This window comes from Nematostella vectensis, chromosome 10, assembly GCF_932526225.1.
Source record: "Nematostella vectensis chromosome 10, jaNemVect1.1, whole genome shotgun sequence".
Taxonomy (NCBI): Eukaryota; Metazoa; Cnidaria; class Anthozoa; order Actiniaria; family Edwardsiidae; genus Nematostella; species Nematostella vectensis.
In genome coordinates this window covers 9744227-9760007 of record NC_064043.1, presented here as the reverse complement: position 1 = coordinate 9760007, position 15781 = coordinate 9744227, and the positions used below count along the sequence as shown (strand labels likewise).

At 41.5% G+C, this 15781-nt stretch overlaps 2 protein-coding genes across 2 annotated transcripts; one reads left to right on the top strand and one right to left on the bottom strand.

The window, feature by feature from the left end:
- Nucleotides 1–477: 477 nt before the first annotated feature.
- Nucleotides 478–10456, bottom strand: LOC5519292 (proton-coupled amino acid transporter 1). Its single transcript, XM_032364061.1, has 10 exons — nt 10340–10456; nt 9150–9340; nt 8615–8705; nt 8453–8541; nt 7789–7872; nt 7055–7139; nt 5061–5330; nt 4284–4450; nt 3204–3373; nt 478–2513 (listed from the first exon to the last, which is right to left on the bottom strand). Exons 2-10 carry the CDS (start codon nt 9317–9319, stop codon nt 2254–2256), a joined length of 1386 nt encoding a protein of 461 aa, XP_032219952.1. The 5' UTR covers nt 9320–9340; nt 10340–10456; the 3' UTR covers nt 478–2253.
- A 2525-nt stretch (nt 10457–12981) lies between these two features.
- Nucleotides 12982–15244, top strand: LOC5519293 (major facilitator superfamily domain-containing protein 6-A). Its single transcript, XM_001639073.3, has one exon. The coding sequence runs from the start codon at nt 13138–13140 to the stop codon at nt 14656–14658; it is 1521 nt and encodes a 506-aa protein (XP_001639123.1). The 5' UTR covers nt 12982–13137; the 3' UTR covers nt 14659–15244.
- The last annotated feature ends 537 nt before the right edge of the window (nt 15245–15781 follow it).

Sequence of the window (15781 nt, the reverse complement as noted above, 5' to 3'; positions counted from 1 at the left end):
AGCGCGTCGTTACGTGCTTTATTCAACACTAAAAACGACATAGACTTCATTTCGGAGTCGGATTATCCTATAGCCCGTTGTCCGTCATATTATCGTTCGTTATGATCGGTGATCACGTGCTCGAGTCCGTAGTAATTGGTTAAAAATATTGTGGGTGTCTCACTAGCATATTCTGACAAAAAAAAAAAAAAAACAAGACACAGGAAACCCAAACGTTTAATATGAGGAATATGAAACTAAACGGATTCGATCGCAGGAATGCTGTATGATTAGCGCATCCAGCCATATATCAGTGGGTATGACTCACGTTCCGTGCGTTTGCCTGCTCAGAGAACAGCCCATCAATCATCAAGATTTTTGGGTGAATACTGTCTTTCGTTGGGAACACTAACCAATGATGGAATTTTAACTGATCTCGCTCATACTAGAACTAGTAATTGTTTTATATTGTAAGCAGGAGGTACTTTATGGCATTTATGTTTCTTGGAATCATTCGAGATATTTTAATTAAGTAGCACCTTTATGTACAATGATATCTCTCCTTCCCTTCCTTCTCGCCCTGATCAACAGAACGAACCATAACAAATGAAAAAGAGGGGATATAATAGCTCATCGAATTCTCGAGTAAGATGCACTACATACTTATCCTAGCATTACCACTCCATCGCTACTTTCCTTTCTATCCCTCTTTCAAAATAACTTGGGTGAATAACTTTGGGTGAATACTGTCTTTCGTTGGGAACACTAACCAATGATGGAATTTTAACTGATCTCGCTCATACTAGAACTAGTAATTGTTTTATATTGTAAGCAGGGGGTACTGGATGAGTTAGTGGAGCTATTGTGAACATTCCGGCCCTTATTGGTGTATCTTTCGTTTGCTTACTAAAATAAAATGCAATGCAGTTCCTATCTGTTGCGCGCTACTCTGTCCGCTGTTTGTCTTTTTCGCGTCACTGTCCGTGGCTTTGTCTGATGCACGCCACTCCCTGTGGCTTCACTCAAGTCAAGTAGAACGAGCAGAGTGACATGCTGCTTGTTCATATTTAGGAGATGTCGCTCTTGACTTTCAGAAGTGCCGTCTCTGTTGCGCGCTACTCTCGGTGGCTTTGTCTGTTGCGCGCTACTCTCGGTGGCTTTGTCTGTTGCGCGCTACTCTCGGTGGCTTTGTCTGTTGCGCGCTACTCTCGGTGGCTTTGTCTGTTGCGCGCTACTCTCGGTGGCTTTGTCTGTTGCGCGCTACTCTCGGTGGCTTTGTCTGTTGCTCGCTGCTCTCGGTGGCTTTGTCTGTTGCGCGCTACTTTCGGTGGCTTTGTCTGTTGCTCGCTACTTTCCGTGGCTTTGTCTGTTGCGCGCTACTTTCCGTGGCTTTGTCTGTTGCGCGCTACTCTCCGTGGCTTTGTCGGTTGCGCGCTACTCTTGGTGGCTTTGTCTGTTGCGCGCCACTCTCGGTGGCTTTGTCTGTTGCGCGCTGCTCTCGGTGGCTTTGTCTATTGCGCGCTACTCTCGGTGGCTTTGTCTGTTGCGCGCTACTTTCCGTGGCTTTGTCTGTTGCTCGCTACTTTCTATGTCTTTGTCTGCTGCGCGCTACTTTCCGTGGCTTTGTCTGTTGCGCGCTACTTTCTGTGTCTTTGTCTGCTGCGCGCTACTTTCCGTGGCTTTGTCTGTTGCGCGCTGCTCTCGGTGGCTTTGTCTGTTGCGCGCTACTTTCCGTGGCTTTGTCTATTGCGCGCTACTTTCTGTGTCTTTGTCTGCTGCGCGCCACTCTCCGTGGCTTTGTCTGTTGCGCGCTACTCTCGGTGTCTTTGTCTATTGCGCGCTACTTTCCGTGGCTTTCTCTGTTGTGCCCTACTCTCCGTGTTTTTGTTTGTTTCGGGCTATTCTCTGTGACTTTGTCTTTCGCGGGCGTCCATTGCTTTTATTATACTATCCGCTTCTTTGACATTTCCCACAGAAAGTAATGAATGCTGCATTTATGTTTCTTGGAATCATTCGAGATATTTTAATTAAGTAGCACCTTTATGTACAATGATATCTCTCCTTCCCTTCCTTCTCGCCCTGATCAACAGAACGAACCATAACAAATGAAAAAGAGGGGATATAATAGCTCATCGAATTCTCGAGTAAGATGCACTACATACTTATCCTAGCATTACCACTCCATCGCTACTTTCCTTTCTATCCCTCTTTCAAAATAACTAGCTACATCCCAGACTCCTGCGTTCTCAGGACGAAAATTGAACCCATTTCTAATTACAAATCCACTTTGGCACCATGAGACCAGAATCGTATAAGTTTGGCCATGGACATGTAGAGACCAGTCACGGACCCTGTAATGCCGATAAGAATGATGACAATGTCTTTGAGCAATAGGTACCACGTGAGCTTTGAAGACATGCGCAGACTCGCTATGTCCATCGCGGCGGGGAAAGTCATACATAGTGTTGTACTCGCGAGAGAGCCAATGACAGCAATCACGTCTTCCAAACGCGGAACACAGGCGGCGAGAACAACTGAATAAAAATCAAGAAAAGCGTGATTATTAATACGTTGAATTCGACTTGGAAACTGGGTGAGTAACGTTAGACAAGGGAGCCTAAATGGTACATGTGACCCCCTTTTTAGGATAAACATATGTAATAAGAACTGAAGTTGTCCAGTGAAAGAGACATTCCCAACACTAGAAAAGTCACCTGACTCACTATAGTTTCACTTTTGCAAGTGGAGAATATCAGGTGTACCACAGACTGTTACAGCGGGAAGTTAAAAATCAGATAACGCGGCAGCTTCTTGGCAGAAAGTTTACATAAAGAGTCACGTAACACGGACTGTATAAAACAGGCAAGTATCCACTCTCACTCCTCCCTTCTTCACTCCCCCGGCATCCTCTCTTCCCTTGGTGATCTGAGTATATCCACTCCCACTCCCTCGGCCTCCTCTTCCCTTGGTGATCTCAGTACCACCCACAAGCCATCCCTTTCTCGAGACTTCCTCCTTGTCAATTCAGGTGGACAACCGTTTTAAGAAGTGTTGTATTTTTTAATTTATATTCATTTATTGTTATCCGTCAAATTCTCCAAAACATGAAAGAGCCAAAATCTTGCCTGGTTTTATTTGCACTTTAAGGCACATTGAAAGTGTCCTCTGTACCTCTATTAAAATGTAGGCATTACCCCCGGGTAGGTCACTTTGTCATTTCTCACCTGTGACAAGGACTAAGGATGTGCGAAAGCCAAGGTCGGCGACCGTTTGATACTTCTTGGAAACGCGCTTTAAGACAGATGGCAAAAGGATCTCGACAGGTACGTAAAACTGAAGAAAATACGTCAGGAACATCGAGCCGGCGATCAATAACTTCAGAGTCGTATAAAAACTGAAAAGAAAAAATGAATATAATATCAAGACAACTTAAATGCAACAATCTTTTGGCTATCTATATAGTTAGAGTGGATACTAGACAGGTAAGGTGATACCGTGTAGCTAATTATTAGGGCAGGTGTCACGCACCCGAACACCCCAAACTCCCAACTTCACCACGCCAACACACAAGTTTCTCTCCAGGCGCGTACACAGGGGGGGCACACCCCCCCCCCCCCCTCCCCCTGGCGGACAAAAAGTGGGTCATTTCTTAATAAGAAATTCCTTGCATAGCATTTGAAAATTAATTTTTAAATGCTATGCCTTTTCCATATGATACCTATCACCGTGTGCGCCTCCCTTGGCCGATTTTTGGAACGCGCCTGCCTCTGATAAGGAATGTACAGAGTTTCGTCTGTTTTCTGTTATGTGACTATTTGTGCAGCTTTTGTAGGGCAGAGTCTTTTTACGGCCTTCTTGTAATGTTTTTTTAACTTTTTGTGAAACAGTTTTACGAACAGCTTGGTAAGAAAAAAAAACCCGGCTCATTCCAGTAGCCATAACTACACTGCATACCAACCCTCATCATTCAAGTGTATTCTAGTGCCCGTAGTAACGAGTGTCCGTAATCAGAGGTGGATCAAGGGATGGGCCTAGCAGAACCCCCACCCCTCCGTTATTTTCAGATTATTGGCTTAAAAATAACAGAAAATCTTAGAGTATCCACGGAAGAACCATAAGCCGGCCCACCCTTTTTTGAAACCCTTACTTTGCCCCACCCCCCTTTTTGGAACTCATGTATCCGCCCCTGGTAATGACGGGAGTTTTGATTTTTTGAGTTAGGAGTTTTGAGTCGTAAAGGATTATATCTTTGTCCGCAAAAGAGATTTGATTGTGAGTGTAAAAAGTGGTGAATGTTTGCTTACGGAGTGTCGGGTAAGTTGAGCGTGAAGCTCCCTTTGCACATCGCGGCACACGAGATGTATCCCATCGTGCCTACGACAAGGTACAGTATGACCACGACGCTCATGGCGAGGTTCAACACCCAGGTGAAGTCACGTGGCGTTCTCATCATGTTCTCCACGGGAAGGACCTGTTCATAGGACAATCACGTGATCAAGCATTGAACGCACGTGATCAAGGTATGCTAATCACCTGATCAGGTAAGTCACGTGATCAAGGTATATTCATCAAGTAGTGGAGCACGTAATCAAAACATGCTAAGCACGTGTGATAAGTTAATCAGCACGTGATCAAGGTGTGCCATGTTCATGGTCACTTAGCACAGACATGTTGTAACGTGACGGATCTAACATTTGGTATTTGGTCGAGTCAAATCAAACAAGTATCAAGTGAACACAGAAACAGTATGGCAATGAAACGGGTGACAACCTATGAACCTCAGAATAACATAAACATTCCTTTGTGTCGTTGTAGGTTTTAGGAACAGTAACACGACTTTTTTATTTTGCCACAGCCAAATATGGTGGTTAGTTGCTTGAGACCAATAAATGAGTGGACTACAACTGTATAAATGGACATGTGGACTAATCGAGATATAACCAAAAGTTTGTTCTAATTTGACGTAAACTGTTCTATTAATATCATCATATCTCTCTTGAGACCAATACGTGAGTGGACTACAACTGTAAAGATGGACATGTGGACAATTGAGAAATACCCAAGACGCGAGTCTAACTTACCACGCCTATCCCTTCATAAGCATACACCGAGAGCGCAAACGTCAATGGCAGCGTTGACCAGTTTGCGAACAGCGGTAAGCTTTTAGTATCATGTAGCGTGGTGCTGGCATAGTTAAGTGCACCCACGATTCCAAATATGGTAATGACGTTCGAGATGCCAGAAACAATGACCAAGAATTTGAGTGTGCGGATGAAGGAGAAGAGAACCAAGAACGGGAAAACGATCACCATCCAGATGCGAACATCGAGGTCCACGGAACCATCGGCAGCCTGGAATACAAGGAGGAACATGGGCTTATTCTTATTGTCGTTTGATTTGAAGAAGGCCAATCACGCCGCCATTTTATTTTATTCTCCCGCTCAATGCCGAGTGGCACAAAGTATCCATTTTCATCGGCTTATTCACAAGAAACCAACCAAGATATTTTCAACCAAATAGTGCCAATAACTTAACAGACTTTATTCGTAGATTGCTATTTGTAAGTTTCCTTGTAAATAAACCGATGTATTTTCAATGATAAACAATAACAAAAAGTGAACGACATTCTTTAAATATAGGCTAGTCTGAAGGCTACAGGGGGGGAGAAAAGGGGGAGGGGGGAGAAAAGGGGCTTGATGCGGATGAGTTGTGGCGTATAAAGCGATATGAATGGAAGTCCTCGGTCTTGGTTATTATTTGGAGATGGAAAGGGAAAGAGGTGAATATAGAGAGAGAAAATAAAAAGGGAAAGGAATATGAGAAGGAACGAAAGGAGAGAGCAGTACCGTAGAAGATATCGAAATATTGGGGGGGGGGGAGGGGCACAATACAGAACTATTAAGAACATATGGGGGGGGGGGGCAAAATACAGAAACATTAAATATTGGGGGGCACAATACAGACACATTAAGAAAATATTGGGGGGGCGCAATACAGAAACATTAAGAAAATATTGGGGGGGGGCACAATACAGAAACATTAAAAAAATATTGGGGGGGGGGCACAATACAGAAACATTAAGAAAGTATTGGGGGGGCGCAATAAAGAAACATTAAGAAAATATTGGGGGTGCACAATACAGAAACATTAAGAAAATATTGGGGGGGGGGGGCACAATACAGAAACATTAAGAAAATATTGGGGGGGCACAATACAGAAACATTAAGAAAATATTGGGGGGGGGCACAATACGGAAACATTAAGAAAATAATGGGGGGGGGGACAATACGGAACATTAAGAAAATATTGGGGGGGCACAATACAGAAACATAAGAAAGTATTGGGGGGGCACAATACAGAAACATTAAGAAAATATTGGGGGGGCACAATACAGAAACAGTAAGAAATTATTGGGGGGGGGGGGGGCACAATACAGAAACAGTAAGAAAATATTGGGGGTGGGGGGCAAAATACAGAAACATTAAGAAAATATTGGGGGTGGGGGGCAAAATACAGAAACATTAAGAAAATATTGGGGGGGGCACAATACAGAAACATTAAGAAAATATTGGGGGGGGCACAATACAGAAACAGTAAGAAAATATTGGGGGTGGGGGGCAAAATACAGAAACATTAAGAAAATATTGGGGGGGGGCGCAATACAGAAACATTAAGAAGGTATTGGGGGGCACAATACAGACACATTAAGAAAATATTGGGGGGGGGGGCACAATACAGAAACAGTAAGAAAATATTGGGGGTGGGGGGCAAAATACAGAAACATTAAGAAAATATTGGGGGTGGGGGGCAAAATACAGAAACATTAAGAAAATATTGGGGGGGGCACAATACAGAAACATTAAGAAAATATTGGGGGGGGGGCACAATACAGAAACAGTAAGAAAATATTGGGGGTGGGGGGCAAAATACAGAAACATTAAGAAAATATTGGGGAGGGGCAATACAGAAACATTAAGAAAGTATTGGGGGGTGGGGTGGCTTGTGGGTGGTACTGAGATCACCAAGGGAAGAGGAGACCGAGGGAGTGAAGAAGGGAGTGAGAGTGGATACTTGCCTGTTTTATAGAGTCCGTGATGAATACCACATAGGCACAGCAGAACCCGAGTTGCGTGAACACGAGAAAGGCATTCACAACTACCCTAGAAATTTATAGAAGATTTTTAGTATATATGGCAATATTATGATAAGGAAATATCAGTCTAACCATATTCATAATAAAATCGTTTCTGTGTACTATTTGGTCATGTAATACAATTCCAACAGTATATCTTATTCTTTTTTTATTTTCGCGCGTCTTTTGCAATTTTCTTAGCACAATTCGCGAGTCTTTGATTTCGCGAAAGCGGAGAAAAATTATGTTTGGAGGGAATATAATTTCGCGAATACGAAGTTCAAGTTACTTCATTTCTCGTTAAAAAAAAGACGTTTGACCAACAACTAGACAGGACTAATACTTTGAAACAAAACCAACAAGCTGTTTCTAAGCGGTTCAGCGATGGAAAATTGTTCTCATTCCTCGAACCATTATTAGAGCCATTATTGATAGTTTCGTTACATGTCCTTACTAGGGGGATCTCAATAGAACCTTCAATCTCTGTGACAAATTTTTCCATATCCATTAAATTTCTCGAGAGTAATGTTCGTGGTCTTTAGTTTTCGCTAATTATTTTAAATCGAGAATTTAAGTACGCGCGAAAATAAAACAGAATAAGGTAGTTAGATTTCATCAATAAACAGATATTTCGACGCTTCAAGTCAACATTTGTTGTAACGCTCTTTGGGAGTTACCTGGAAACGTTGCCTTTGTTGGGGAAATATACTTCTGTGCACTTCGCAGCCAGCTGCGCGTAATCCATACAGATCGAGCCAGTCCTAAAAAAGGAAATGTATCAGTGAATTTGAAATCAACCAGTTTAAAGACAAAAATTAATTGCACATAAACATGAACGCAATGAAAGATGCCTGTCTAGTAAACTCATTTTTGCATGATTGACATATTCGCAATACAAGATGCTGGTCTAGTATACTCACTTTTTGCATGATTGACATGCACGCAATACAAGATACTGGTCTAGTATACTCACTTTTTGCACATAAACATGCGCGCAATGCAAGATACTGGTCTAGTAAACTCACTTTTTGCATGATTGACATGCGCGCAATACAAGATACTGGTCTAATATACTCACTTTTCGAACGATTAACATGCGAGCAATTCAAGATACTGCTCTAATATACTCACTTTTAGCACGATTAACATGCGCGCAATTCATGATGTGGGTCTAGTAAACTCACTTTTAGCACGATTGACATGCGCGCAACACAAGATACTGGTCTAGTATACTTACTTTTTGCACATAAACAAGCGCACAATACAAGATACTGGTCTAGTAAACTCAATTTTCGCACATAAACATGCGCGCAATGCAAGATACTGATCTAGTATACTCACTTTTCGCTATGTAGGTGCGCACACCGCTTAAGAAGATGCATACAGTGAACTGACACGATCCCCACGAGAAGAAGTATCGCCGGTCCCATCTGGAAAAAAGGGGATAAAGCAGTTTGGTGAAGTGGTAAAATATGGTAGAAATCTTCCATCAGGAAGCCTTACCAGCAAGCCCGCGTAAGCCACGGCAAGGGGCATGCCATAGACCCCGATACCAACACAGCCTTTGATCAGGTGCATCAAGGAAGTGAAGCTCCTGAAATCAGATGGGAAGCACGAGTTTTTCGAATTGATTATTATATTCAGGTAAATCGTGAGAGAGACAGTGGGGTATGGGGTGGATAAGAAAGTTCGTTATGTTTTATATATTGATGCCCCCTCCTTTGGGTTGGTCCCCCCTCCCCTCCTCTTTGGGGAATCCTGGATTAGCCCCTGAAGAGTTATCGGATTTCCACTTTTTATCGAGAAACAATAGAATGCAGGTTCGATTCGATAGCAGCGCATCACTGAAGGCTGGTTTTCATACAATCGCACACGATCGCTTGCAATCGTGTGCGACTTTGCGACATATGGAAGTCCCATAAACATCTATTACCGAGTTCGATCGTACTGCACTCGGATACTCTTGGATACTTACGAAGTCGTGTTAGACGTGAACATGCTTCTACCGAGGTCCATCGTACTGTACTCGGATACTTACGTAGTCGTGTTAGACATAAACATGCTTCTATCGAGGTCCATCGTACTGTACTCGGATACGGGCTGGAGTTCCCACGACTTTTTCCCAGATGATGAGCCATCATCGTCACTAGCTGTTATAAGGGAGGACTGTTCTGAGTTGCCTTCGAGCTGTGTCACCTCTTCAGCCATTCTACCGAGGTTTGCTAATGGCTAAAGAAGATAATCATAGCATTTAAAACACAATAAGCTGTGGAAAGCGTAAGAGATTTCCTCTTCGGGTCACACATACCATGGATAACCTTCTCCATTACCAGATAACAAAATAATTTCTTAATAAGGGTTCTTAGGGAAGCAATATTTCACCGGTTCAGCCGTTTCGTGATCTTCTTTACTATGACCTGCATTTAAATGGGTTTTCAGTCATCAATGCACTTATTGGCTTTTCGCATTTGGTTATTTTACGGGTTGATTTAATTTCGTTAACATTTATTTTTAGGAAATACGTCCTTAAAATTCTAAAATGTTGCTTGGCTACAGACTGAAGCGTAGCTTACTTGAATAATATCTTTTCTAAATAGCTTTATTTCGTTCTTTTTTTTTTTTTTACAGCAGCAAATACAACGACCATTTTCGTTCTATAAGAGCTTTAAAAATGTTTCCTTTCAGAGATCTGCTTTCTTAGATTTAATAAAGTATAATTTTTGAATGCAAATAATCTTGCTCTCCTGCGCATATTTTACTGTAAGTGTTTGAGCTAAACTAAGCTGAAAAAACTGAGCTAAGCTAAACTTGTAACATAACACCTGTCTTCCGAAAATCCTTGTAGAAACGGGTAAATAATTAGTTTCCCGGCTATATCTTCTCTAAATAGTACAAATGAAATAATTCTATTTGTAATCGCTATTTTGTTATGAAGCACAAAGATAATACTATGCCCACGCGTGAGATAACGACTGAGAAATTCGATTCCTGTCTTTTCGCGTTTCCTTTTTCCTGGAATACCTCACGGTTTTTGCCTTTTGCACTATCAGTTGCTGTCCATGCTATACATAAACCTCTACTTTTGGATATTCTTTCAGTAAAGAGTTCATTATTTATGTAATCTCAGCTGTGTTGAGAATGGCGGAACAAACAGACACCAACAGAAACACAGGGTCACAGCGAAATAATTTACAAATTAGAATAAGTTTCAAAAAAGTATTTACTAACCCAGCAAAAGTTGTCTTTTTTCCAGTTGTTTTTTTTAGCTTTCGTCAATTTCACGTTGCATGTTTGAATGTAGGCAAGAAGTGACTCCGGATGTTTAGAGAAATTTGAATTTCAAATGAGTCCTTGATATTTTTTGTGCAACCAAGCAAGTCTGATAGTCCAATCTTCATTTCAGCATAACCATTAATACTGTACAGTTTATTTCGCGTCTTAAAATTGAATCATTATTTATAAGTGTAAGATACTTTGATCTTAATTCAGTGTTCAAGCATTTAAACTTTAATAAATAACTACCGTGAGCTTCAATTTCTTAAAACTGAAATCAAATATTCACTGTCAAAAAAATTACTCCAGATTTTTTATTTAGATATAAGAAAAAAAGGGTTTTGCCACTTTTGATCCGTTCCGAATTTTGAACAGAAAGAACCATTATGGCACTGGTTGCCTGTGGTAGGCGAGGCAGCCAGGCAGCGCAAAAGTCGCGCTAACATCTTCGTCACGAGAGAAGTAAGCTTATTTGTTGGTTTCTCGTTGGATATTTTAAACAGTGTACAAACAGGTGATAATTAAAATATATCTAGTTTGGTACAAAGTTTTAATGTTCAATTGTACAAAATGTCCTCTTGTCTCGTTTAAAGGCAACCTTGATTTATTTTCTGACTGTGGATTCGAACCTTGTCATAAGAAAGTGCATTGTACCGTCATCATTGATTTTCTACGGCTAACAAACGCAAATGTAAACGTATCGTAACAATATTTTATCGTTTGATAAAATCGTTCTATAGAGTATTTCACGCACTGAATTCTCAATTAAAGTAATAGGTAATACCTGTTAAAACAGGTTCTAGTTTGTGACTAGCTAAAACCGCTAAAACAACTCGTACACAGTCGTTAGCGGGGCATCCACAGGAACCCTGAAGCGCATCCACGTCATCCAAAATGCATCGCTCGGCGTCTGGGTACGAGGTACGGGAAACAATTTGCCACGGGCGGGAAGGGAAGAGCGCCCACGATAGATTTTTAGGGACAGCGGATGGTTAATCAATTACTGCGACCACAGGCCTCCGACGTTTAATGCAACAACTCAATAAAATTGCGAGAGGGGTAATGTAAAGAACTATATCTGAGTGTAAAGGAAATTAAAAAATGTATAAGTACTATATTGCAATGTATGTTTTAAGGACCTTTTATCTAATAAATAAACTATTCTATTATTTCGTAAATCAAGTTGATAAGGTAGGAAGCCTCGGACAAAGTGGTCGGAAATTTTATTAAAAAAAGGGGAGAGAAATAAGTAATGGGGGGTTATTTTGTTGAGACGGTGTATTGAAGGTGGTTGCGTAAGGGAGGACTGCTGTATGATGAAAGATATACAGATAACGTGTGTTATTTGGTTAAAGAGGGAAAACGATAGAGGCTGTATTGTGAGAGATATATGGATCATGGATTATTGTGTGATAAAAGTTGTAAGGTAAAAGAATAAGTAGAAATTATCGTTTATAATAGTAGATTAAGCGTGTGATGGGGAGGGGGACGTTGGGTTTTGCGGTATTGCGGTATGGGCCCTTTTTGCAAGAGATTGCATGCGGTGATGCATTTTCAATGGTATTGGATGGTATTTCAAAACACTGCGAAATGCGAGATTTTGCTTTTTAAACGACGGTATTGCTGTAAAAAAATATTGCGGTGTCAACGGAATGTCGGGCATGCTATTCAAAACCTCGTCCTTCTGTGTGGAATGCGATATTTTCGAAAATTTTGGCGGTATTATTTGATTGCGGTAACTAGACCCCCTAACGTCCCTCCCGTGATCAAGTGTGGTGATGGTTTAAAAAAAGTTCCGTGTGATGGATGGCGAGGCTGTCACCACAATATCGGGAGATAACGCAGTAAGGGTAGGGAATGTTGTGTGGAGAACGTGATAAGGACGACTAAATAGGGGATGAAAAAACATAGGTAGAGGATGTAACAGGCAGCAAATGCTACATGGGTGCTCGAGGAAAGTATGTATGTTAGACAAATGTAAAGTAACAATATGCGAACAAAGGAGCAAAAGAGAGTGTAATGAAAATAAAATAAACATGTGCAAACTTTGGTGTGAGGGTATTTCATAGAGCTACCACTCTATAGCCAATGTTGGTACCCAGGATTTTTCTTGGGGGGGGGGGGGGTGCGAAATCCGATAAAGTGGACTAAATGTTTCCGGGGGGGGGGGGGGGGGGGTGGTGGAGGTAGTTCTCTGATAAAAATCTGAACACCCGCAAAAAATGCCTTTGCCTTTGCAGTATCTCCACGGGACGTTTATTGTCAGATCTAACTACCAGAGTGATATAGTTTATGCTTTATAGTTTTGTCTACAAATAGCACGTCTATTGAGAACCGCAAGTAATAGGACTTTCGGCCGTTGTGAGGGGGGGGGGTGCTGCACCCCCTTCACCCCCATATAGTTCTTTACATTTCTCGCAATACTTTTATTGAGTTGTTGCATTTGGGAGACCTGATGTGGTCGCAGTAATTATTTAACCATCCGCTGTCCCGAAAATTATATCGTGGGCGCACTTTCCTCTCTGCCCGTGGCAAACTGTTTCCCACGAGGTACGAAACTGCCGCTAAAACAAGGGGAAACCGGATTTTCGCCCACTCAAACCAGTGTATTAGTCACAAAACTTGATCAAACGACACGTAAAACAGGTTTATTTTAAAAACATATTTCAAAATTGTGTTTAGCCTCACACTCCATTCAACCACGTTCTCTTACATATCGCTTTATCTCGCGGACCGCAATAATTTACCAAGCCATGGACGAAGAAAAGATGGAACTACTGAATGCCCCAAAGACTGTCACCTTCAAAAAGCAGGCACATCGGTCTAAACTGAGTCGCTTCTGTTCTATCAATCGCTCTACATTACGGTACAAAGTGTTCTATTTCGCCCAGCAACTTTCTGCGGCGACGATTCTCACTTTCATGTCCGTGTTTTTTCGCTACATGGGAATGAGTGCGACCCAAACGGGTGTCCTTATCGGCCTACGACCTTTCGTTCGTCTACTCGCCGCACCAATGTGGGGAATAATCGCTGACAAAACTGGAAGGTATCGGTGTATTTTACTTATGAACATAGTGTTAAGCGTAATAATCTACTTCTCATTGACCGGGGTGCTTGCTGTTCACGAGTATGACACCGCAAGAATGAATGTCACGCAACCTGTTAGTCCGACTAAAGGTCACAACACTACAGCTTTGATGGATGGCGTATTAGAAGCCAGCAAATACCACCCTTATCTAACTAATAGTCAGACATTTTGGCTGTTACTGGTTATTGTACTGTGTGGAGATGTTTTCTATGCGCCTATTTTACCTGTCATGGATGCAACCGTCACATACTGGGAAGGCAGCCAAAATTTTGGCAAGCAAAGAATGTTTGATGCGCTTGGATTTTCCCTGGGCTCTTTGCTGTCTGGGCTTGCTATGGACAAAACAGCTGGCATGGACTATTTTGGAATCGGCAACAATGGTGTCTCATCTTGGACGCCAAACTACATGACGTCATTTTTCATGTACTTAGGAGGTGGTATCTTCATGATTTCTGTGACATCTATCATGAAGTTTAATGTCATCATGAAGGAAAGGAACGAGTTTCCTTTGGATCAGTTGAAGAATCTGCTTAAGTCTGGTCCAGTGCTTGTCTTCCTGGTAGTAGCAGTTCTTCTTGGACTGATCAATTCGGCCGCTACATGGTATGTCTACTGGTTTGTCCAAGACTTGGGAGGAACACAGTTCAACGTGGGCTTGACGGAGACCATCATGTCACTCTCGCAGGCTTTTTTCTACTATCCAGGAAATGTGCTAGAGGGTAGAATTGGCATCACCTGGTTTATGGCTTTAGTATGCATTGTATATGGTATCCAATTGGTGATTTATTCCTTTATGCATTCTCCTTGGCTCATACTTCTAGTTGAAATTCCCCATGGCTTCACTTACTGTGCTATGCAGATCATTTGTACCACCTACGCCTCTGCAACCGCACCCAAAGGCCTCTCTGCGACCCTCCAGACCGTTGTCTACTCCACACATTTTGGGCTTGGCTGGTGTCTTGGCTCCTTTATTGGTGGACACTGCTATGAGAAGTATGGGGCGAGGAATCTCTTCCGTGGATTGGCTGTTGCCTGTGTGGTAATGCTCTTTCCAATTGCTATACTGCGAGTCTTGATCAAGAAACGTGCTAAGAGTGGGGAACAGGTTTTCATTACTGATGCAGTCAGGACGGTGGAGTATGAGTACATTCGAGGAGACTACAGCAGGTCAAGCTATGTTCGTTAAGGATCTTAAAGCCGCATTGTCACCAGTTAACTTCCGGAGGTCCGACTGAAACCTCAACCGTTGAAAGACAAAAGAATCTATTAAAATCTGAGATATTAACAGGCCATCCGCTCTAAGTTATCAATCAGATCCTCAAAGAAACTTCCAATAAACACACTGCTTTCAATATTTTGAAATATTTTTTGCGTTTTCCGTTAAAAATGACCGGATATTGTTACGTAATCGACAGGAAGTAAACTGGTGACAATGCAGCTTTAAAACCATTTGATTTTGGCATAGTATTTATGAATTTGATGATTGTTAATCGATAATTTAGCGGTAATATATTTTTGTGTCATTGAGATTATCCCATGGTACCATATTAGGCTTACCTGGTTTTCAAATGATTTTGAGCTGTGCGAAAGATCTACAACAAATTCTGGTCACTGAAAACCAACTAATATAAATATTATATATAAACCTGTATTTTTGTTGTCATGCAATTCAAAAGGTCAGAGAAGAAAAATAGAATACCAAAAAGTATTATGTTTATGTAATAATTTTGATTGTGTCAATCTTGTTGTTACTAATAAAAAAGTAACATTTGTTTCTGGCATCTCACTGAAAGTTTTCTTCATGATTAAAGTTTCTAATGCTGTCAGATGTGTAAATTTGGGAAGGCAGGCGTATGGCTAGATATGGTCATAGGCCGCACAAACAAGCCCTTTAGACCACAAAAATGCAGTCTTCCCTTTATTTGAAAGATTGCATAAAGAAAAATCTTACACTTTTTGATAAATAACTACATACCTGTCAACCCCCCTTCGGTTTTAGTGAATTTTTTTATGGCTTCAGAAAAATCAATAGGAAATCAACATTTTACCTACCTTATTACACTTAATTTTCGTGACATCAAAATTTCGCGATTTTGAGATGGCAATATTTCACGACACTTTATTTCCGCGATTTTCCCTAAGCTGAGCCTCAGAGTTACCCTTATCTATAAGTTGTACCATAACATTATTAAGACCTAAATGATTGTCGCAATGACATCAATGACACAACTTATAGATAAGTGTAACTCTGAGGCTCAGCTTAGGGAAAGGGAAGGCCAGTGGGCTTATCAGCTTAAGTCTATCTACCC